At 43.4% G+C, this 25,412-nt stretch overlaps 1 protein-coding gene across 5 annotated transcripts; it reads right to left on the reverse strand.

The window, feature by feature from the left end:
- Positions 1-319: 319 nt before the first annotated feature.
- LOC118360135 (SLIT-ROBO Rho GTPase-activating protein 3-like) lies at positions 320-24,431 on the reverse strand. Of its 5 annotated transcripts, XM_035739312.2 has the most exons (23): positions 20,943-21,128; positions 19,657-19,868; positions 16,090-16,173; positions 15,532-15,703; positions 15,102-15,267; positions 14,724-14,786; positions 14,418-14,522; positions 14,206-14,334; positions 11,396-11,617; positions 11,201-11,302; positions 10,805-11,038; positions 10,563-10,647; positions 10,092-10,137; positions 9,899-9,998; positions 9,753-9,813; positions 9,553-9,630; positions 8,913-9,041; positions 8,661-8,766; positions 7,727-7,954; positions 7,582-7,619; positions 7,269-7,434; positions 1,791-1,839; positions 320-1,544 (listed from the first exon to the last, which is right to left on the reverse strand). In XM_035739312.2, the coding sequence occupies exons 3-23, from the start codon at positions 16,148-16,150 to the stop codon at positions 1,380-1,382; spliced, it is 2,505 nt and encodes an 834-aa protein (XP_035595205.1). In that variant the 5' UTR covers positions 16,151-16,173; positions 19,657-19,868; positions 20,943-21,128; the 3' UTR covers positions 320-1,379. The 5 variants fall into 5 exon arrangements, with proteins under 5 accessions (XP_035595205.1, XP_035595206.1, XP_035595207.1 ...); XM_035739313.2 differs by lacking the exons at positions 19,657-19,868; positions 20,943-21,128 and adding an exon at positions 23,604-24,431; XM_035739314.2 differs by lacking the exon at positions 19,657-19,868 and having other exon boundaries at positions 10,110-10,137.
- Positions 24,432-25,412: the final 981 nt, after the last annotated feature.

A 25,412-nucleotide genomic window follows, 5' to 3' on the forward strand; every position in this document is an offset into this window, starting at 1 on the left:
AGACCACAGCTGACTTTTCTGTCCAGCTTCCCATTGACAACATGACTAGCCCAAACCTAAAAACGGAATCTTCCCTAACCCAAACCCTAACCTAATTTTAACCAATTCAGAAATGAAAAATCATTTGCACATCAGCCATGTCCCATTAGTTTCCCCCATCCAGAACATACAGTCCTCCTACAACATAGGACACAAACATACTGCATCCTCTCTGTGAGTTGGTGTTGCCACCTAGTGAGCAAATGTCTAACTGCAAATATCTTCTCAGTATCCAGTACAATGTGAAGTACAGACCTACAGTAACATGGGAAATTCTGAACCAATTCAACATAAACATTTATTCAAACAATCATCAGATCCAGAAAACAATATAAAAATAGCAATACAACATGTAAAAGTTCATCGTTATCAGTAGCTCAGTGACTCAATCACAGACAGGAGATCTTGCTGGTACAGGTTAAAAATGGACATGTCATCTGATAAAAGTTGATAGAACATATGTCTTATAGGATCTCTATGATAAAGACCATATGGCCGTTGAATGTTCAGAATTATAGGCCTACCCAAACATGAACCGTGAACTGACCAAATCAGATAGTGAGCGCTTGTCTTGGTGTTGGCATTGCACACATTGGGCATAGAGGGCCTCCATAGGCCCATAACCACAAGAGCATAGAATACAAACAACACTGATAATAGTGTACATTCCAAGTCATTGTGGGTAAAATAAGTTATGATATACCAACTCAAAATCTGCCATTGACTGTGTAGCATTGAAAGTCACTGGGGTCACTGGAGTGTGTCACTGGGGTCACTGGGGTTCTATCAAACACAGCCTGGTCCCACATACAGATCTGGGATCAGGCTAACCAAAAACAAGGCTTCACAGTGGGAATCGAAACCTGTCTGTCCACTTGCAATAGCAAGAATCCCCTTAAAGCTTACAATCCAATGCTTTTCAAATCCATGGCAGGGACTGTGCAAGTGCACACTTTGGGAAAAGTGTGGAGAAGGGGGACACAGCCCTACACTGAAAATCAGAGTGGGGGTCATTGGGGTGTGTTGTATCAAACACACTAACAAAAGGCTTCACAGTAGGAGTCAAACCCTTTTGTCTGTGACTGTCCATTCACAGGCTTCACAATGAAGGCTGCTGTCTGAGCAGACTCATACAGTACAGTGAACTGACTGCGTTTCCTGTAACCCAGCCATCTGTAATCCCACTGTCAAAGGCTGCTGTCACAACCTGTCAACCTACACTGTGTCATCTTGTCTAAGTCTCTTGACTCTTTCGTCTCTCTCCTTCCTTTCATTCATTTATTCATCCATCGAGCCATGGATGGTCCCCTCTCTCTTTTTACCAGTCCAGTTGGTCAGATCTAAACAGGTCTTTCCCTTCTGCGCCCGACCCCTCCTCTCTTCTGCTCTGGAGGAGGTTGGGAAGAGCGGGACGAGGTGACCGGGGGGATGGAGGAGGATGGAGGAGGGAATGATTGTCGAGCGATAAGCTCCTTGAAGACAGAGCTCATCTGGCGGCAGACCTCCTGTGAGATGAAAAGAGGGAATACGGGAGGAGGGGGACAATGATGAAGGGAAGAAAAAAAGAGAAGAATCGAGGACAGAGATGTTTGTCTTCACTGGACCGAAGTGGAGTCCCTCTAGCGTGGTCGCAAACCTCTTATTATGCACGCTTAGTGAGTTCAAAAATGACAACAGTAATTGCAACAGCTGCTGCCGGTAATTACAGAAATTAAATATTAAATATTAGCTTAATGAAAAACATGTCAGACCTTGTCAACCTGAACTGTTATATCTTCACTGGATGACAGGTCTTGGGCTCTGTGAAAAACAGAGAGGGTAAAGAGAGAGGGTAGAGAGAGAATTTCAGTTCCCCCGCTTAAGCTTATTTAGGTCACTACAATTTATGACATTGAGTGCTAAAACAATACAACAATAACTAGTAAAAATACCCTGTGAATATCAGAGTAGATGGTACATATTACTACCAAAGTTATGGCTACAGCAGTGGATGCAAATAATTGACTAAATTGATTTTGCAATGAAGGTCGACAGTAGCCTCAACAGCACTCTGTAGGGTAGCACCATGGTGTAGCCGGAGGACAACTATTTCCGTCCTCCTCTGGGTACATTGACTTCAAAACAAAACCTAGGAGACATGGTTCTAACCCCCCTCAATAGACTTACACAGTAATTATGATGACAACTTCCAGGGGACATCCTCTAACCAATCAGAGCTCTTGCACATGAACTTAAATGTTGTCCACCCAATCAAAGGATCAGAGAATTAATCTAGTACAGAAAGCATAAGCTACAGCTAGCTAGCTGAGTAGTTGAGTCAAAGAGAGAGAAAGACAATAGTTGAACAGTTAAATTAATTTATTCCTAAATGAAGGAAAAGCGAGAGCGAAAGATAGAGATTTCGTCAATTTTTTAAACTTTCAGTTTCACTGACCCCTCCTGTCTCAGCCTCCAGTATTTATGCTGCAGTAGTTTATGTGTAATTCTCTCCTTCTCTCTTTCTTTCTCTCTCTCGGAGGACCTGAGCCCTAGGACCATGCCCCAGGACTACCTGACATGATGACTCCTTGCTGTCCCCAGTCCACCTGGCCGTGCTGCTGCTCCAGTTTCAACTGACCTGAGCCCTAGGACCATGCCCCAGGACTACCTGACATGATGACTCCTTGCTGTCCCCAGTCCACCTGACCGTGCTGCTGCTCCAGTTTCAACTGTTCTGCCTTGTTATTATTTCGACCATGCTGGTCATTTATGAACATTTGAACATCTTGGCCATGTTCTGTTATAATCTCCACCCCACACAGCCAGAAGAGGACTGGCCACCCCACATAGCCTGGTTCCTCTCTAGGTTTCTGTACAGCACTTTGAGATATCAGCTGATGTACGAAGGGCTATATAAATACATTTGATTTGATTTGACTTACTTTGCAAATGCAGCTAGGTAGTTTAGCCTACTCAAACACCCTGCTCAAACAGAGGATGCTATGAAAACTAGCTGGTTATGACTATCCAACACAACTCTGTATCTGGTTTTCCTCATTTATTGCCTCTGGGACCCGCCATTGTAAGTGCTAAACTGCTTACTGACTGTACACTGTAACGTTACTGCATGATTGTAGTGAGTTTACTAACGCGTTAGTTCTATTATCTATGTTGACTATGATGTTACTTTAGCTAACGTGGTGACAATGATGTAGGCTGTGTTTATGATCTGGTTTGGCTTGGAGAGGTTCTTCGCCATACTGCTGATGTGTTGTGCATTGAAGTCCACAAGCGAAGGGAAAAGGTGAAAGGTGGAGATCACATAGATGCGAGAAGGAATACAATCTGGCTGCTTTGAAAGTGAACTGGGTATTCATTCCGCTGACTCTGCTGAAAAACTTTTCTGAAACGGAAGCAAACGGGACAAAATTGGTGTAAACATACCGGAATTTGTCCAATAGAAACTGGTTTATAACTGTTGGATTAATGATTACACCCTATATCATCTAGACGTAGGCAAGAGTGTGCAAGGCGGTATTGAATGTGTTACTGTTTGTCACCTCAAATTTCCCTCGACCTGTGTGGGACTACGTTGTAAACTTCATTCATAGGCTAGGTTGTAGCAACCTCATGATGGGTATAGGGAAAATTTGAGTATCATGTAGTAGCCTAAACATATTACTGTTCAATTGAACTGGGTGAATGGAATTTGAATAACAGTCATCCAATATGCTGTAATAGAAAAAAGGCCATGCTCATGGAAAAAAATATTCCTCTATCATCTTAAACGGCACTGACCGCCACTGGGCTACAATGTGGTTTAAAGTCTCAGTGGTACAGGTACCACAGTAATAGGTGAAATATCTTTGATGGTACTTGTGGTGTTATTTCCATATTGCATCCTGATTGGCCATATACTGTGGGAATGTAGGGGTTCATGTGGCTCGTAATGTGAAGCAACATGAAGTTAGCAAAAAATGTGCCTTCATAAAGATGCACCGTTAGTAGTTATATTACTCACATACAGACAGGTTTGATTACGCTACATGGTGTTAGAAGTGGACTAGAACGGCTTACTAACAGAGTTTAGCTTACAGCACCTGGTTGAAAGCTTTTGGGGGGAGAATCGAGGAGGCTAATCAGCATGGAAGACATTGCGGGAGAATCTTCACAAATCTATCGAGGAGAACCAGGTAAACACTCTCATGTACTGTATGAGAGAGAACAAACTCGAGCAAAAGCAGTATGGACAAATAAGAGATTTCATGCATTCTTTATTGTGAAAAAGAATGTGATCTATGAGCGAGACCGCTTTAACATGTGGAGACCGGGGGGGAAATGAAACAGTGGATTATTTTGTCACAGCCTTATATGCCCTAGCAGAATATTGCAACTATGGACTTTTGCATGATTAACTAATTAAAGACAGGCTAGACATGCGTCTGTCAGAACGTATGCAGCTAGATACAGATCTCACACTAGAGAGAGCCATTGAGATGGCAAGGCAAACGGAAGAAGTGAAACCGCATCAAAGTTGCCTGCGAGGTGACACAGTGAGCTAGAGCGCAGGAAAGGTTTTCACCAGAGCGGAGGAGCCCACGGACTGGTGCGCCGGCACGGTGGTTGTCCCAATGAAGAAGAGGGACGTGCGGATATGTGTTGATTTCACCAGTCTCAATGAGTCAGTGTGTAGAGAAAAATACATACTTCCCACTGTCGAGCAGAACTTTGGCTCACTAGCCGGGGCGAAGATCTTTCACAAGCTCGAACTGAACATGGGCTTCTGGCAGATCCCGCTAGCCGAGGAGTCAGTAAAGCTAACAACCTTCATCACGCCTTTCGGACGTTACAACTTCAACAGTCTGCCTTTTGGCATCGCTTCAGCACCTGAACACTTCCAGAACAGAATGGTGACAGAGGTCACTGAAGGCCAGGAAGGTGTGGTCTGTCACATGGATGATCTGTTGGCCTCGGGCCAAACTCAGGAAGCGCATGATGCAAGACTTCATGCCGCATTGCAGAAGATGGAAAAAGTCGGCTTAACTCTGAACATGGGCAAATGTGACCAGTCAAAGGAGGAAGTGAAGTTCCTGGGCCACATTATCTCGGACAAAGGAGTACAGCCCGACCCAACAAAGACAGAGGCTGTCAGGAAGTGCGGAGCCATCCAACATCATCAAGCTACAGAGTTTTCTAGGATTTGTGAACCAACTGTGAAAGGTCATCCCTTTGCTTGCAAAAAAGGACGAGACCTACTTTCAAAGATAAAAACCACTGGTACTGAGGGAGCCTTCAAAGAGCTGAAGGAGGAGCTGACGTCCACACCCGTGCTAGCCCTGTACAGCCCAAACAAAGAGATCAAGGTGTCAGCTGATGCGTCTTCCTACGGACTAGGAGGAGTGCTGCTGCAGAAGAAGAGTGAGGAATGGAGACCCGTTGCCTACGCCTCCTGGTCTCTCACAATGACCGAGCAGAGATACGCTCAAGTGGAAAAATAAGCTCTGGGGCTGACATGGGCATGTGAAAGTTTCAGAGACTTTTTCATCGGTCAACACTTTCAGCTGGGAACTGATCACAAACCACTCCTGAGCTTTCTGGGGAACCAACCCATGGACACCTTCCTCCACCAATCCAACGCTTCAGAATGAGATTATGAGATATTCCTACAAGATTGCTCATGTCAGTGGAAAGTCTGTGGACTGCAGATACGCTGTCATGTGCGCCAGTGAAAGCCAAAGCTACTGCTGCAGAAAAGGAGCACATGGAGAGCACAAATATATATGTGGATGCCATCATGGAACAGCTTTCAGCTTCCAGCATTTCCTACATGGACAATCTGAGAGAACAAATCTAAGCCGACAGTGTGTGCTTAAACATCATAACAATGTGTCAGGAAGGATGGTCTGAGTTAAGCGGATGCTGAAACTGTACTGGGCAGAACACGCTTTTCTCACAGTGCACAACGGTCTTGTGTTTAAAGGAACAAGACTTGTCACTCCATCAGCCTTACAAAATGATGACCTCACTAAGCTGCACGAGGGTCATCAAGTGCAAAGAACGCACACAACAGGCTCTATGGCGGCCTGGACTCAGCCAGCAAATGAACAAACTTGTGCTTCAATGCAGGACATGCATCAAAGAGCGCACAAACCACACAGACCCACTCATACCGTCACATCTTCCAGAGAGACCCTGGCAAAGACTGGGAGCGGACTTGTTCACTCTGAAAAGCACCACCTACCTGCTAGTGGTGGACTACTTCTCAAGGTATGCGGAGATCGCAAACCTGTCGCTAACAAAGTCTGCGGGCGTCGTAGTTCATCTGAAGTCCATCTTTGCCCGCCATGGGGTACCTGAGGTCCTGCTTACGGACAATGGGCCTCAGTTCCCCGGAAGATCCGTTTCCAACTTCGCTGCCGAGTATGGATTTTGCCATGTCACCAGCAGTCCAGCACTAGAAAGCTCAGACGGTGAAGAACCTCCTCAAGAAAGCAGCTGACCCTTACCTTGCTTTGCCGGCCTATCAGTCAACTCTACTCCAGAATGGCAACTGCTGATGAGACAAAAGCTTCAAACCACAGTGCCAACACTCCCATCACTGCTAGACCCATTACTCCCAAACACAGCTGCGGTCAGCTCAAAGGAAAAGGAGAGAATGAGTGAGGTACAGCAAGGTTTCAACAAGAGTCACCGAGTCAGCGACCTCAGCAGACTCCCACCTGGAACACAGGTGTGGGTGACTGACTCAAAAGTCACAGGAACAGTGCTGAGGGAACATGCAGCACCACGATCTTACTGAGCTCAAAGTTAAAACCAATAAATAAGCCCAAACAACAGCTGTCAAGTTCTTACAGTTTTAACTTACCTGTGGGGTAGATTTATGTTTAAAGAAATTAGACCTTTTGGGTTAAAGTTTACAGAAAATATGTTCATGACTATGTAGAAATGTTCTAGAATAACTATGCAGGAACAGCAAAATAATCCCTTGAGGTCTATTGAGACAAAGGAAGTCTAATCTTTGTTCTCTGAAAAGGGAAGATGTGGTGTTCTGAATATTGCATCCTGATTGGGCATTTGCTAATGAGGGCCTGTGGGAATTTAGCAGTTCGTGAGGAAAGCATATTTCTCTCTCATGTGGTTTGTAATATGAAGCAACTTGACGTTAGCAATAAATGTGCCTTCCTGAGGATACACCGTTAGTAGCTATTTTACTCACATCCAGACAACTTTGATTACACGACAGTACTTACTCTTTGCGTGTGTAGCGGGGGGAGCGGGGCCTGCCGTGTAAGGCGGGGCCTGCTATGGGGATCTGTATGGTGAACTTTTCTCTAAGGGACACACTCCCTCCTGCTGGGGATGGTCTGGAACTGCAGCTGCTATTGGATCGAGATCGCTCTCCCTTTGACTCGGACTCTGGATCACAAAGAGTTATAACATTTTTTGGACTGGGACAATGCACATCAATCAAGATTTCGGGTTTGTGTTTCTCATAAAGCATAGATGGAAAAACAATATCCCTTTGTCAAACACACATGAAGTTAGCAGCCGGCCCCTTCTCACCTTTACTGAGGATTTCTGAATCCCCTTCTCCCTCCTCACTGCAAAATAAACACAGACGATCAACATCAAGTGTATGTGCCTGAGTATGTGCTTGCGTGTGTGTTTGTCTAGGTCGCTGTCCATTTATCTATGCGTTTTCTGTCACCAGTCGTCTTGCTCCAGCGTCATGCATTTCTCATACACCGGTCCCTGTAGCTCGGTCGGGCTGGGGAAGATGCTCTCGTGCTGCAAAATGAGGCCCTTCACCAGAGAGTTGATCTGAGGCTGCAGAGTAACAACATCCTCATCCTGCAACCCTCGCACCAGACTAGGGCCGAAGCACACGGCTAAGTTATAGGGCTGCATCATGTTCTCATCGCTGTACTGGGATACACTGGGGGAAGAGGGGGAGATAGAAGGGGAGAGAGGGAGGGAGGTAGCGCGAGAGAGTGGGAGAGAGAAAGAGAAAGCGACAGATAGAGAGGAGGGGAGGGAGAGAGAGAGGTGGGGAGGAAAAGAGAGAAGAAGAGGGGGAAAGAGGGAAGGAGACAGAAAGAGAGAGAGAAAGGGAGAAGAGGGCAAGAAGAAGAAGAATAACATAATAAGACAGCTGAAATGTCACAGTTCAAGCTCTTAGTGGTGAACCAAATGGCTCCCTGACCCTTTGAAGAACCCTTTTTGGTTCCAGGTAGAATCCTTTTGGGTTCCATGAAAAACTCCTTTCCACAGAGGGTTCTACCTGGACACAAAAATAATTCTACCTGGAACCAAAAAGGGTTATCCTATGGGGACAGCCAAAGAACCCGTTTGGAACCCTTTTTTTGTAAGTGTAGTGCAACACTTTTGACCAGAGCCTATATAGGGAATAGGGTGCCATTTGGGAAGCAACCTGATTGTGTTTTTAGAAAAGAGCGATCTCATCAAATGGCTGCTTCTCTCTTCTTTAAACAGAGGGTTTTCTTTGCAATACTGACATTTGCAAGGGCTTTGTGGTACGTCTGGTAAGTGTTTGGTTAGTTCCTCTTGACAATGACAGTAAAAAATCCCAAATAAGTGTTTGTTGGTGGACAATGTTTTAGAAATAGAACAGAGATACTTACTGATGGAGGAATGCAAAGAGGTATCTCATGACGATGATGACAGGTGGAGGATAGGAGGAGATGACCGATTTGAGTTGAGCTGCTCTCTCTGTCTCGTTATCAATCTCTGGAAGGGTTGGGTGCAACAAGGAGAAAGATTAAGGAAAAGCATATGAAAAGCTACCCAATGCACACATATACACACTCAAACAACCCCCACTCCCCACCCACCCTCACACATACAATCACCCAACCCCCCACGCACACACTTACCTGCGTACTCCAGGAGCTGACTGGTGCTGTCCTGAGGAAAGAGAGGGTTCTCCAGGGTTCTGAAGTAGAGCTTCAGTACTCCTGCAACTAAGTCCATGTCACACCTGCTGTCTGCCAGGGGGTCCTCTCCTACAGGGAACACCAAGGGCACATTGCCCACCATTATTAATGATCAATACTACAGCGCTGGACTATGGCTTCCATAGACACCAGACCTAGGTTCAAATAAAATTAACTTTCTATCTAAATGCTCTGACTGTTCAATTGAGCCTGCCTGAGCTTGCCGTTTTGGGACTATGCCATTGGTTACATTTAGCCCAATGCCAGCTTAATCCAGAGCAGCAGGCAAGGAGCAGGTTGATGTTTATTGGGATGAATATTGCCCTGGAGGCAGCGCTGACCGGTTTCTGCCAGATGGGCTAGCCGCAAAGTCAAAATTGGCTATATCGTATAAAAACAAACAATTAAGGTTAGGGTTAGACAAGGTTAGCAGCGTGGTTAAGATTAGGGTTAGGTTTCAAATCTGATTGTATTACTTTGTGGCTAGGCCAACTAGTGACCACCCTGCAGAGCTGCCTCCCGGACAAGATTCATTCCAATAAATGACCAACCGGCAGACAGGGACAGCAGACGGGCCTACCTCTCTCAAACGCATCTCTCAGACTGTTGACCTCGGCCTGAGACCCTGGTACTCTGAAGATACCCTCATGGTGGAGACCTACAGTTTAGGATTGATTGACAGACAGACATGAAGACCTTCATAGATACACGCTTACAGTCCATTAGCTGTTTGTAATATACAGCATCAATATGCACCAAACATGCACAACAATGGCTCACCATTGAGGTTGATGAAGCGAATGCAGCTTTCCACAACCACTGGGATCTCTTGGCCCGATGCCTGAGAATATTGGGAGAAGTTGATTGAAATCAGGATACCAAGGAGGAGAATGAGATGTAGACAGAAAGCAACAGTAGGCTGGCACCTTTATGAACGAGAGCATGTCTCCAGTGAAGAGTTTGTGGGTGAACTGGATTATAGGTTGACCCTCCATCCTCGCACGAACAGACTTCCTGGAGTTCCCACTACAGGGGGGAGAAGACACACTAGTCAGTTGACTATGAGACAGTGCCCTAAACTGTTATGTTACTCTTATGAGGCAGTTATAAAGGCCTTACAGAGGAATGTAACTCGACCTGGCTCGATGACCATTGGTTGCTTCAGCTAGGAAGGGTAGAAAAAGCAACAATTAGGATAGCTGTAACAGCTGCATTACAGGAAATGAAGAGCCAAAATGACACTTGGGCAATTAAGGAACAACAATGAGTGTACTGTATATGAGGCTATACTACAAAGTCATGCCGAACGGTTGTGTGTGTATTCAAGAGCTTGGAACTATTAGGTTCTATCTGAAAAAATAGGATTCTGCCTTTAATGTTCAGAACCCTCATTGGGTTTAAATGGTGTCTGCTATTTTTGTTCTTGTATTCTTTTGAACTTTACAACATAAATTGGGGCATTTAGAGTACTGTATAAGTAGAGACCATTGAACAGAACAAGGCTGATGTCAATAACTACATTTGGACAAAAATGCAGATAGAAACGTATCGTCCCAAGCTCTCGTATTGTAGAAGTGGTTAGTGCTGTACCTTTCTCTACAGCCACTTTAAGCAGATCATGTTTAGCCTGTAGTTTGGATACCAGAGCGCTTTTACAGAGATACTCCTTCACTTTCTGAGAGTAGAATCAAACACAATTCAAAAAAGTCATCATCATCATCACCACCGTCATTTCCTTCTATTTCATTTTAATCATTACCGTAACCCCCACTATTATAGTGCACTACTTTTGGCCTGACCCTTATGTGTAAGTCAGTTTAATAATGACTCACAGTACAGTAGAGGATCTCAGTCTCCTGCAGGTTGGCTCTGCGTCTGGCCAGACTAGGTCTGCCACTGCTGCTGGCCAGGCTTTCATTGCTTCCCCCCTGACCTTGGCTCTGAGACGGGGACTGAAGATGGACCTGGGAGCCCTGGGTCTGGCTGCTGGAGGGTGGAGGATCTAGGTCATCATCACTGATACCTTCCAGCAGGGTAACGCGGGCCGCCCGTAGAGTCTTATCTGCCTAGGAGGGAGAAAGTGTGTAGTGAATATATTGGAATCCATCTTATCCACTACAAGGTCGATTTTAAGCTTTTGAGGGAGCCATGGCCCGGTTACTGTAAAGCATTTTGTGTCAACAGTTGATAAAGGCTTTATCCATTTGATTGGGTGGACTGGACTTTACCTCCTCCGTTTCCTGGGTGAACCCGGTGAGTTTAGATTGTAGCTGTTGGAACCTGGTCTCCATCTCACCCCTAATCTCCTGCTCTGCACTCACCTCAAACACCTGAGAGGAACAGGGACAGGGAAGAATCAGGGGATATCATACAGGTGGGAGCAAAGACATGAGACGTCGAGATACACAAGCCACACACCCTACCTGGTCTCCGTCGTGTGGCTGGAAGTGGAAGCGGAGGGGCAGACAGAAGGTGTTGGTGTGTGTCTGGAGCAGGTTGTCTCTGTCCTGACTCTGGTCCAGTCCAGACACAGCACTTTGGAGCTGCTGCAGCCCTACACTCAAGTTCTGCTGATCCCAGGACCGGCTGGACAGGTAGGCCAACAGCACACGGGACAGAGACAGGTGGTAGCCCACATCTGAACACTGAGAGAGACACAGAGAGATGACACTGGGATAAGACGATGTGTTTATGTCATAGGCAGGGTTTGGGTCAAATACATTTCAATACAGTCAATTCAGGAAGCAAACTGAAACATTTGAATTGGAATACGTCATGCTAGTGACTCGTTCCTACGTAATATTCATGTCCATGGTCTTTTGAATGGACTTCAAGATAATTTCAAGAAATCCATGAAAATGCGGTCAAATAAGGTACACTACCGGTCAAAATTTTGAGAACACCTACGCATTCAAGGGGTTTTCTACATTGTAGAATAATAGTGACGACATCAAAACTATGAAATAACACATATGGAATCATGTAGTAACCAAAAAAGCGTTTAAACAAATCAAAATATATTTTATATTTGACATTCTTCAAATAGCCACCCTTCGCCTTGATGACAGCTTTAAAAACTCTTGGCATTGTCTCATCCAGCTTCACCTGGAATGCGGTCTTGAAGGCGTTCACCCATATGCTGAGCACTTGTTGGCTGCTTTTCCTTCACTTTGCGGTCCGACTCATCCCAAACCATCTCAGTTTGGTTGAGGCTGGGGGATTGTGGAGGCAAGGTTATCTGATGCAGCACTCCATCACTCTCCTTCTTAGTAAAATAGCCTTTACACAGCCTGGAGGTGTGTTGGGTCATTGTCCTGTTGAAAAACAAATGACAGCCCCACTAAGCCCAAACCAGATGGGATGGCGTATCACTGCAGAAGGCTGTGGTATTCATTAACCAGCTTAACCATGCTGGTTAAGTGTGCCTTGAATTCCTTGATTACCAACAACGATGAGACGGCCTACAGGGAGGAGGTGAGGACCCTCGGAGTGTGGTGTCAGGAAAATAACCTCACACTCAACGTCAACAAAACAAAGAAGATGATCGTGGACTTCAGGAAACAGCAGAGGGAGCGCCCCCCTATCCACATCGACGGGACAGTAGTGGAGAGAGTAGTAAGTTTTAAGTTCCTCGGCGTACACATCACGGACAAACTGAATTGGTCCACCCACACAGACAGTGTGGTGAAGAAGGTGCAGCAGCGCCTCTTCAACCTCAGGAGGCTGAAGAAATTCGGCTTGTCACCAAAAGCACTCACAAACTTTTACAGATGCACAATCGAGAGCATCCTGTTGGGCTGTATCACCGCCTGGTACGGCAACTGCCCCGCCCACAACCGTAAGGCTCTCCAGAGGGTAGTGAGGTCTGTACAACGCATCACCCGGCGCACGCTACCTGCCCTCCAGGACACCTACACCACCCAATGTCACATGAAGTCCATAAAGATCATCAAGTACAACAACCACCCGAGCCACTGCCTGTTCACCCCGCTATCATCCAGAAGGCGAGGTCAGTACAGGTGCATCAAAGTAGGGACCGAGAGACTGAAAAACAGCTTCTATCTCAAGGCCATCAGACTGTTAAACAGACACCACTAACATTGAGTAACTCTGGGTCTTCCATTCCTGTGGTGGTCCTGTGGTGGTCCTCATGAGAGCCAGTTTCATCATAGCCCTTGATGGTTTCTGTGACTGCACTTGAAGAAACTTTCAAAGTTCTTGAAATGTTCTGTATTGACTGACCTTCATGTCTGAAAGTGACTGATTGACTCAAACACATTAAGAAGGAAAGAAATTCCACAAATGAACTTTTAAGAAGGCACACCTGTTAATTGAAATGCATTCCAGGTGACTACCTCATGAAGCTGATTGAGAGAATGCCAAGAGTGTGCAAAACTCATCAAGGAAAAGGGTGACTATTTGAAGAATCTCAAATATAAAATATATTTTGTCTAACACTTTTCTTGGTTACTACATGATTCCATATGTGTTATTTCATAGTTTTGATGTCTTCACTATTATTCTACAATGTATAAAATATAAAAAATAAAGTAAAACCCTTGAATGAGTAGATGTTCTAAAACTTTGACCGGTAGCGTAAATCTAAAATTATATTTTTGTTTATGGATAAATGTACTTCTGCCAGACATCTTTTATGACATTTTTGTGCTGAAGAGCATTGCGTTACATTGGGCAAAGCCCATTAAAGGCTATTCAAAAAGCATGAAAAAAATTCCAAACTACTTGCCGCGTCACTTTCATGGCGTATTTCAGTTTGCTTCCTGAATTTAATTTAATGGACTTGACCCCAACCCTGCATGTAGATAACATGTTGGATGCACATTGTATTGTAAAGTATTGTAGTAAACCTTGGCTTGTGTGAGCCAGAACGGCTCATAGAAGCAGGAGCCTATCTCTTGTTTCTGTAGTGTGATGTCCAAGTACACCCCTTGGACAGGACGCTATAGTCTATCGCAGGGCCTTACCCTTAATCTATCTCCTTAATGCTTAGTGCCAGGCAGAGACGCCTCGGATCCCATTTTTACAATCTCTGATATGACTCGGCCGTGGATCGAACTTACATCTTTCCAATCTCAGGGCAGACACTCTTACCACAAGGCCGCAGAGTTTGCATCATTGCATTGCAGTCATTGTGTATTATGGCTGGTACTTTTCAGTACAATCCAGTGTCTTCCCTATTGACGCCAGACAGCAGCTGTGAAGCACCACTCACATCTATGAGTGAGGAGATGTCCTGGAGATAGTACTTGTTCATGGAAGCGTTGGCTGCAGCTAGGTTGAGGAGGTAGTCGTTTCGAGCCTTGGTGCACTTCAGCTGAATCTCCTGCACTTTACACTGTCTCTGGAAACACACATCGGAATGAGCCATTACACACACACACACACACACACATTTTGAAAAAAGGGATGTGAGCTGTTCTTTACTTTCTCTATCTTCTTAGAAGCGCCTTGTTTCTGTTTCTCTGCTTCCTTCAGCTTTCCCTCTGCAGACACATAATCTGAATGGTACTGGTAGTAGGTCCTCCATGCCTGCAAGCCAGGAGAAACACACACACACACAAACATTGAAGCACACACACACACACACACACACAGAGAGAACCTCCATCAACACGTCATATCATGAAAATACCAAGAAGACTACTTTATATCTCACCGTGTCCTATTTTAGAAAATATGTCATACTTTGTTTCTTAACTGGTGTCTGCTTCCCACACATGTTGGACTTACTGTCTGTAGCTCTGTGGTGACTTTCAGTAGACCATCCTGTAACTGGGTACAGACATCTTTACTCTGGAAATAAAGAGATCAACCAGTAAATGTGTTAGATGTCTGGAGAATGAAACAGAGGCCGAGGCAAAGATAGAGGCAGATTAGAGATGGAGAGAGAGAGATTAGAGATGGAGATAAAGACAGATTAGAGATTGAGACGGAGATAGAGACAGATTAGAGATGGCGATAGAGACAGATTAGAGATAGAGACAGATTGGAGATGGAGATAGAGACAGATTAGAGATTGAGAAATGTACAGGACTCCCTGTAAAATAGTGCAAATGTTACTGAGCGGACTATCCTGGCTGAATTAATCAAATGAAGATGGAGCAGTACCCTCTTGGCCAGGCGCTGTGTGATGTCCAGACAGTGAGTAAGGGGCTCGGTTAAGGTGGTCCTACAGATTTCACTCAGACCACTGTGGTCTCTGCTCTCCTGTCTGGTCTGAGCCAAGAGCACCAGCCAACACTGGGCCACAGACTGGCCACTACAGGGCTCCTTCCTGAAAGATAGAGGCACAGGGAAAGGGCCATGGTTTAACCATACATTTACTAGAATGGAAAATACTAGAATGGAAAATTAAAAACCACAGTTTTTTGGAATAGGCTTAATCTGTGTCTGGGAAACATGTCATTTGAAGAGTGGATTCAGAGACACAAAGACCACCTCAACTCTAGCCTGATCCCTGATCTGTTTGTGACATCTTGCCAACTCAATGACCATAGGACTAACAGACATAGCACGAACAGAGCTTGGAGCAATTTACCTTTTGATTTTGGAGGTGAACCTCTCGGACAATTTGTCAAGCGAGCGTGCATACTCCCCTTCTATCTCACTGCGTCTTCGCAGGTAGTCTGTCAGGTCCTGAAGCTGCTGAGACTTCTGCTCCAATTGCAGGTCCAACACCTTCAACTGGTCCAACAACTGACAACGCACCTCTTGGGGAGGGAGCGGGAGAGTGGGAGGGAGGTAGGTGAGAGAGAGAGGGGGGGAGCGCGAGCAGGAGAGAGAAAGAAAGAGGGAAGTGGAGAGATAGACAGAGGGATGCCTCCATTTTGTTTACTGACTTTGAATAGTGACTGAGTTCTACACTTCCATGTCCTTCAACCAAATGCCGAAGGTGACGGTTGTGTTGTACCATTGAGTCCAATGTGTTTACAGTCAATAAGCATTTAATATGGACTCAGTCTGTGACTAGACAGACATGCATGGAACCAGAACTCTGATGTACCACCCGGAGGGCGGAGAGAAGAGAAACATTAAATATGAGCAGTACAGTAGAGTAACGTTAGAGGGTAAAAACAGTAACGAGGAGTTCCCTTACCTTTGATTTGTGTGTCATAGTCTAGAACACCCACTTTTCTCAGTTTCACATTTGACGTCATTGTTGCTCTGGCAGGGTGAAACCCTGTTGCAAAGAGATGCCAATAATTCCACAAGGTTTTCTGCGATAGTTCAACCTGAAACCTTTACAACCAACCTGCTCCCTAGTTCCTGGCAAAAACCCTCACTGTACCCATGCTTCTTAGAGAGTATATGTATGTGTGCAGCTAATGACCCTTCATCCGGGACAAAGTCCACTTGATTATTGACCTAACTCTTGAAAACCTTTCTGTCTATACTTGTAGTGTACACTACCCTGCTGCGTCTTGATGCATTCTGTCCCAAACACTTAGTAACAACGCTCTGTGACACTCTTTGTTTACAATGCAGACCGACGGACTCCACAGTATCCACGTATTAGAGATAGACGGCCTGGGATAGACTGACTGAAATAGAGTGACTGTAAACAGTATTCTCTTACTGTAACACATCTAGTTCAAGCCAGCCAAGCTGCGTAGAAAACCAGTTGGCATGTAACGCGCCGCTCTGCTCCCGCTGCTGCATAACTGTCGTATGCTGTGCGAAAAATAGCAGCAGAAACATTTCAGCTGCTCTATAAATAATACTTTGCCACCGCCACATGGTACACAGCACTGTCACCGAGGGGATGTTCGTTTTACAAGCTACGGGTGTTTTCACTAATAGATTTAGTAACTGTAACCAATGTTCCCTCTGTTTTTTTCCGGCACCGAGCACATTTCAGGTCTGCTGAGCGCAAACTTGAACGGCGTGAAAATTCTATACGTGCGTTTACTGTGAACACTGAGGATGTACCCACTTTAAGTTACAGTTTTAACAGTGGCCTTGTAGGCTATTGTGGCTATTCGATCATAATGTAGGCCTACCAAAGTGGCTTACCATCAAAAACAATGGAGAAAATGCATCCCATAACATTTTAACATGGAAATAGCTGTTTTATCATTCAGTTTACAGTAGCAACAAATGTGTGGTGTTCAATATCTTATATTCCATGAGACTTTTGAAAAAAATAAAAAACATACAGGGCTTGACATTAACCTGTTTATCCACTTGTCTGTCAGACAAAGAGGTGACTGAAAATGTTGTTGTGTTGTTTGATGCAATAAACTACATTACAAAATAAAACAAATTATTATTCCCATAACATTATTACAGAGGATCAGACACATCGTACTACTGTACCCTCTGCCTATTAGCTACTTAGCTTATTCAAGTCTGTCTCAAAATACAACAAAAAAAGCTCTTTATCTGACTCGCTTTTCAAAGATGTCTAGTAATTTACACGTTTGTGCTCCTGTTGAAAGCAATCACTCCCCTATTGCTGACTACAAGTGATCTATAACTGGGCTAATAACTCACTTATTATTTTACCTTTATTTAACTAGGCAAGTCAGTTGTGAACACATTCTTATTTTCAATGACAACCTAGGAACAAGTAAAGGATATTAACTAAATGTGCACACGCGGCTATATGCAGCTCTCACTTTGATCTCAAAACAAGCGCATCTACTCACGACTGATCATGCTGTAAACACAGTCCAGTTCAATGTACAATGCATTCGGAAAATGTTCAGACCCCTTGACCTTTTCTACATTTTGTTACGTTACAACCTTATTCTAAAATTGATTCAATCATTTTTTCCCCTCTGTACTTTGCTCCGTTCATCTTTGCTTCGATCCTGACTAGTCTCCCAGTCCCTGCTGCTGAAAACATCCACACAGCATGATGCTGCCACGACCATGCTTCACCATAGGGATGGTTGAGGTTTCCTCCAGACGTGACGCTTGGCATTCAGGCCAAAGGGTTCAATCTTGGTTTCATCAAACCAGAGAATCTTATTTCTCATGGTCTGAGTGTCTTAATGTGCCTTTTGGTAAACTCCAATGTGCCTTTTGGTAAACTTTGGGACGCTTCCCCAGATCTGCGCCTCGACACAATCCTGTCTTGGACCTCTACGGACAATTCCTTCGACCTCAGGGCTGGGTTTTTGCTCTGACGTGCACTGTTAACTATGGGACATTATATAGAAATGTGTCTGCCTTTCCAAATCATGCCCAATAAATGGAATTTACCACAGGTGGACTTCAATCAAGTTGTAGAAACATCTCAAGGATGATCAATGGAAAAGGGATGCAGCTGAGCTCAATTTCAAGTCTCATAGCAAAGGGTCTGAATACTTATATAAATAAGGTGTTTCAGTTTTTTCATTTTTAATACATTTGCTAAAATAAAAATAAAAACTATTTTTACTTTGTCATTGTGGGGTAGTGTGTGTACCCCATCATTTTACACAAAATGCGTTCTGCCTACAACAAAATCTCTTGCGTAGTTTGTTTTGTTTCGGTATGTTGCGTTGAAAGTGGCTAATATGGCATCGATTCGATCACAATTGCCACAGTAAAAGGAGACGTTGATAGTGTTAACAGGGACAACTTGAGAACAGTGGTCACCAACCTTTTCTGAGTCAAGATCACTTTAAATCAAAATGCAAGCCGAGATCTACTGCTGAGATTTTGTTTTATACATGACTTAAAAAAGGTAAGCCTATGCAACATTAACCAATCAAAAAACAGTACTGTAGCAATGAGGTTTGTGAAGTAAGCTATAGGCCCAATATATTATCACCGCATATTGGCTTTGCTTGAATTGCCCTGCCAATTGCTGTTCGGGACATTTTTTTCAATTATCTTTCAACATTTGAGGTAGACTATATGATCACAATGGTAATAGTGAGATCATATAGTGAGCATACATTTAAATAATTTGCTTTCTATTTTTATTGGGCTAATGGTGCCTGAATCTGATGGTCAGTCTCAGCTGATGGAGAGAGAGCAGCAGACTGAGGGTTCGCCTCTCATCATCCCTCCTCCGCTCTCTCTTTCCTCCACTGACACTGACCAAGAAGGGACACAGTCTTCCAGCTGATGGCGAAACTCAAGTCACAATCTCCTGTTTCTCTCTGTGGGCTGATATTTCTGCGTGGCAGTCCCTGGGGGAGCTGCGCGGCAGTCTCGGGGCTACTGCCGCGCACAGCCAGACAAGACACAGCACACATAATCCTTCAATTCTAGTTGACATGATTCGCAGATTATATCAGTTTACAAACTATTAACTACAGTTACTGGTTTATGACTATATAATTCCATGACAGTCAGACCCAGCCAGCCAATGTTGCTTTTCTGTTCAATAGCATAGGCCTGGTGTTGTTGGCATAATAGTGATCTGATGATCCAACATCATTTTCCATTCTTCCTCTACGTTGGATCCACTTACGTTGGATCCAGAGTCATTAACTTGTCCAGTGGATGAGAGAAAATAGAAGTCTTTATGGATTTGTGTTGTTTGTTATTCCTTATGTTAGGCACTGTTAAAGGCCTGAGAAGTAGTGGATCAATTAACTACAGTTCAACCGCCATTTATGAAGTTAGTATTATTGGTAGACTAACAGTGACATGTTTACTGAGGAGCCCTTCCCAACAATGCAGAGGAGAAAAAAGAGAAATAGAAAAATGAGGACATGGTGGTTACCTTTAGGGGAACGATTTGATTGAGAGCTTAATCAGTCAGTGCATGATCCCTGCCAGGACTTATGGTTAAGAACTGCATTTGAATTGCCCTTCATGAAGTTAGTAGTTCATATTATTGGCATCTGTCCTGCCTCTCTGTTTCTCTGTTGTCTGTCTGTCACATAGAGACACCTCTAGTGATCTTTTGAAAGGGGAAGACAGGGGTGGTGTTTCCTGTGTCAGGGGCACACACACACACACACACGCACACGCACCCAAGAGCAAATTAGGACTCACTTGACCTCCCTTAACCAGTCACTTGACTTCTCTCTCTCCGTCTGTCTTATCACTCTCTCACTCTTCACTGGCAACTAACTTCCTCTTCTCTTTTCAAAAAGCATTCTCTTAACTTACAATTCACTTCCACATGTCACACAGCTGTTTTACAGTCTTCCCAATTTCACTCCCTTTCATTTCTTTTAACAAACAAAACAACTTTTGCCTGTGATTTCTTCAGTCCGTCTAGATAGGCATGCCTATCGGTTGATCTATGTATGTGCCTGTAGGTTCCCCTATAGGTCTATTGCATCTCCATTTGGAATTTGTAACACATGTCGTCTCGCTTAAGAAAATGCATTTTTAGAAAGCAGATGTTGTACATACAGCACGTTGTCTTCACAGCTTTGTCACCCTTTCCTTTCTCCTTCTCCCCATTCCTTCACTATGTGATCATCATTGAATCACCCAACAGAAATTGGAGTTTATTGCCATCATCATCAGGACGTAAGCAGGGTACCAATTCTTAACTGACGTTCACTGGTCAGTTTTTAACTGGAAGACCCGTTTGTAGTTGCTGTATCTGATCGAAGGCTCGCGCTTCGAACACAGCATCATCTGGATATGTGTGCAACAGAAGTTCAACATTCACCTTCTGCTACCATTTCTGTCAGGTCGTGTCGACGCACACAGTGTGACGCATACGATCGATAAATCAAATTGACGCACCACACCGAACACACTGCAACTGCCTCTGCAACGCAATGCTGCAAGGCAAACGCAGCGTTTCATTGATAATGAATGTCATAGTTACATGTATTGCCATATGTACTAATTAGGTGTTTCCCAGGTTATGGTCCAACCACAACCACACATAAAGGTCACAGTGGGGTGAGATACAAATTGAGAAATACAGTATTCATAACTGTCAAACATCAAATAAACCACACTCCCGGGAAGTAGAGAAAAAGTAACCTCACAAAATGGGAAATAAATGGCCTAGTTATTCTGTCATGAAAATGTGATTCTTACCTGGCTGAAATTAGTTTTAATACTCTTCTTTTCCACAGTGAGTAACATTTATCTCCAAACGATAACTTCTCTCTTCCTCCTCCTTACGTTAAATACACACACCTGGGTGCTCTCTCTCTCTCTGTCACAGACACACACTCTGTTCCGTTGCCCCCTGACACACTCTCGGAGACATCCTGTGACAGCTTGTGAAAGAGTTGTGAAGAGTGAAAGCTTCTAATTCAAGCCACACCCCCTCCTCCTCATCACCTCCCTCTTCTCCCCTCCCTCGTCATTCCATCCACTTTCCCCTATGAGTTCATGTGTATAGAAGTAACACACATAGCCTGAGTAAGAGTAAGCGCTGTCATCTATAATGACCGTATTTAGTCTTACCACCAATCTCTTACTCTAAGTAACTAATATACTTGATGAGAGCATTGCACTTAATTGTGTAACACGTCCTAAAATGGTGCCAAATCCACCCACAATGTCACGACAAAACACATTCATATCATCTCACTGAACGAGCATGTTCTCCACATATAACATGATATAATCCTGATACTATGCATGACTAGAGAGCAGTAGTTTGCTTACTCTTATAGCTAATGTTGTTAACCAGAAACAATGGTGCAGAGTGAAGTGAAAGTGTTGTCATGCCTTTGCAAGGTGTGAAGATACCAGATAATGTGCGAAAACAGAACTGTATGCCTGTGGTTAAGAGAAGGGAAGAGTTTTACTGAATGTCTAAAAAATATTGCTGTACAAGCTGAGAACTGTCAAACACTCTTCTTTCTCACTTCTAACTTCCTGTGTATTTCCTTCCCTCCCTTCCAACTAAGACACATTAAATAGCGGACTGTTAACTGAAAGTGGCTTCTAACTGATCTATATTTTGTTTTGACAGTAGTTTTCGGTATAAATGTTATATGGTATAAATGTTGGTTTAAATGTTGACGCATTGCTAAGTTTATTTCTTCCTCTTTCTCAAGAAGTCTATCCTTCTTTAGAGTTTCATTCTGAAACTGTAAGCTACGCAACATTAAACCAAATTTTCCTTTTGTGCACAATCCCCAAAACACTTCTCAAAATGATTTTTATTTCCATGAAAGAGAGTAGTCTTTTTCCAGTTTTCTGAGAAAATGTACAATACCAGTCAAAAGTTTGGACACACCTACTCATTCCATTGTTTTTCTTTTTCTTTCTAAACAAATCAAAATGTATTTTATATTGGCCAGGGTTTCTCTGAACCAGCTTCATGAGGTAGTCACCTGGAATGCATTTCAATGAACAGGAGTGCCATGATAAAAGTTCATTTGTGGAATTTCTTTCCTTCTTAATGCATTTGAGCCAATCAGTTGTGTGTGACAAGGTAGGGGTGCTATACAGAAGATTATTTGGTAAAATACCAAGTACATATTATGGCAAGAACAGCTCAAATAAGCAAAGATAAATGACAGTCCATCATTACTTTAAGGCATGAAGGTCAGTCAATTTGGAAAATTTCAAGAACTTTGAAAGATTCTTCAAGTGCAGTCGCAAAAACCATCAAGTGCTATGATGAAAGTGGCTGTCATGAGGACCGCTACAGGAAAGGAAGACCCAGAGGATAAGTTCATTAGCGTTACCAGCCTCAGAACTTGCAGCCCAAATAAATGCTTCACAGAGTTCAAGTAACAGACACATCTCAACATCAACTGTTCAGAGGAGACTGTGTGAATCAGGCCTTCATGGTCAATTGCTGAAACTACTACTAAAGGACACCAATAAGAAGAGACGTTCTTGGGCCAAGAAACACTAGCAATGGACATTAGACCGGTGGAACTCTGTCCAAATTTGAGATTTTTTGTTCCAACCGCCATGTCTTTGTGAGATGTGTTGTGGGTGAACGGTATTTCCCACAATGAAGCATGGAGGAAGAGGTGTGGTGGTGTGGGGATGCTTTGCTGGTGACACTGTCAGTGATTTATTTAGAATTCAAGGCACACTTAACCAGCATGGCTATCACAGCATTCTGCAGCGATACGCCATCCCATCTGGTTTGGGCTTAGTGGGACTATCATTTGTTTTTCAACAGGACCATGACCCAACACACCCCCAGGCTGTGTAAGGGCTATTCGACCAAGAAAGAGAGTGATGGAGTGCTGCATCAGATGACCGGGCCTCCACAATCACCCGACCTCAACCCAATTGAGATGGTTTGGGAGGAGTCAGACCACAGAGTGAAGGAAAAGCAGCCAACAAGTGCTCAGAATATGTGGGAACTCATTAAAGACTGTTGGAAAGCATTCCATGTGAAGCTGGTTGAGAGAATGCCAAGAGTGTCCAAAGCTGTCATCAAGGCAAAGGGTGGCTACTTTCAAGAATCTCAAATATAAAATATATTTTGATTTGTTTAACACTTTTTTGGTTACTTCATGATTCCATATTTGTTATTTCATAGTTTTGATGTCTTCACTATTATTTTACTTTGTAGAAAAACCCCTGAATGAGTAGGTGTATCCAAACGTTTGACTGATACTGTATCTGTTGTTTAAATGTATCTCAGGACATCCTGTTGAAGACATAATGTTGGTGTACTTCAACACCTTGTAGAATGTGAGAGAGATGGTACCACAGGGCAGGCTAAATACAACAAACAGTGTGTGAGGGTGATGGATGCTTCGGGTATGTAATTACCTTGGTATCAGTTCAGTCTGTGATGTCAATTCTTCTAATGATGATAATGATGTTACCATGGTATCAGTCCAGTCCTGGAGGTCAATTCTTCTAATGATGTTACCATGGTATCTATCAGTCTGTGCTGTCAATTGTAATGAAGACAGGAACAGAGTTCCTGGCTCAGGGGCTCATTTAGAAGGGAGCAACATTACAGAGAATTCAAATAGAAATGTGTACAACAGGAATGACTGTCAGATAGAATTGTAAGCTCTATATATCACATTTCCATCTGTAACATTTAAAACAGCACTAGTGTGAATCAGTGGTTTCGTTCAGGAAATGTGGCCCTGAACAACAGATTTTAATTTAGTCTACTGGCCATTTGAGAAATTTGCCGGATCCATATGCATGCATATCCCATTAGGGCGTCCGCCCGCGGTGCTCAGAATGACAGAAATCACATTTAGATTATGGTAATGCATATTAACAGAACATGCAACTCCTGTAAGGAAGCAGACAGTTTTCAAACCTTTGCCAAAATGCAATTTGCGGGAAAACCCCATTCTAAAAAATGCACCTGATAACGCGGTTCTATATGCGACGGAGATGAAAATCTCTGTTCGAAATTTAGGAAGAGGGTGAATCTAAAGATGTCACAACGAGAATGGGTTGCTAATATGACTACGACTGTGCATTTGGCTTCTGGAAAACGAAAGCAAGTTGATATGAAAAACAATAGAACAGGAGAGAAGTGGCATAGTTGTGTGTCCAATAGGGAAGTTAATGGAAATCAATTTGCCCAAATTATATAATCACTCCTATCTATCGTCTTATTTATGTTTGTGTGTGTGTGCAAGTAGAAAAAAACATGTTGATTCACCCTAGGTCTGCTTCTAGAGAAATGCCAAAGTCATCCTCCTCTCTTTCATATTGATGAAACAAACGGTCTGCTACGGGTGGCAACCATGTCATACTCTTTTTGACCAGACAGCATCAATCAGGCTGGCTACACACACATACAGAGTGGTGCTGTTTTGCTCGCTCGGGTGCTTTATTTGGTGAGAGCATTCAGCCTCTTGCGAATTGAAAGAAAATTATGACGCAGAGTTTTTTTTCTTGGTCAATTATTTGGGCAAGTCTTGCTTCTCTTGGCATCCACGAATAAAAATGTTGAGACAAGAAGGGGAGGAGTGTGTGGCGAAGACATAGGAGTCTGGGTTTAGCTGTCTCCCGCCAATTCTTGCACATACATTGTTTAATTGTGTGTATTGTTTATCCTTTTATTTTATTTATATCAATTCTCCATTACATATGTCACCAGTAGTAAGTGTACCATTAATCACAGTCATTTGGTTACATACAGTACATTTCTGTTAATGCATGTATTAATTAGTCATTTACTGTTCTCATTCTCAAGAGTGGAAACCTTGTTTGCAGAGGTCACAACCTGCTACATATGTGAGAAACAAGTTGTTTGATTTCATAACTATCATTTAAAATATTTGTCCATTTGTTTCATTGTCTTTTGTTTGGAGTGATCCATGTAACACATGTGAGTAATGAGTTTTTTAAAATATATTTTTAATTCATGACAATGATTGAGAAACTAAAACATTGAAATGAAACTGTTCTATGAAAATGTGCATATGAAAATCAGACATGATACAAGGATAAATTGTAAGCTTCCCCAAACTTCAAACTCGTGTTGCCTATGCGTCAATAAAATAATTGCCTCCATGTTTAAATGGTCATATTTTGCCTGTAGGCTACTTTGAAGAAAGGGAAGAAATGGCTCATAACATGAAATAAATATTCAGGTTTCAAACA

Source organism: Oncorhynchus keta, chromosome 27 (assembly GCF_023373465.1).
Source record: "Oncorhynchus keta strain PuntledgeMale-10-30-2019 chromosome 27, Oket_V2, whole genome shotgun sequence".
Lineage (NCBI taxonomy): Eukaryota > Metazoa > Chordata > Actinopteri > Salmoniformes > Salmonidae > Oncorhynchus > Oncorhynchus keta.

Coding starts and splice junctions, on each gene's coding strand:
- LOC118360135 (XM_035739313.2), bottom strand. CDS start 16,150: ATGACGTCAAATGTGAAACTGAGAAAAGTGGGTGTTCTAGACTATGAC. Junction 14,523..14,723: donor TCACCACAGAGCTACAGACA/GTAAGTCCAACA, acceptor CCTGGCTTGCAG/GCATGGAGGACCTACTACCA. Junction 10,648..10,804: donor CTGAGATCCTCTACTGTACT/GTGAGTCATTAT, acceptor TTCTACTCTCAG/AAAGTGAAGGAGTATCTCTG.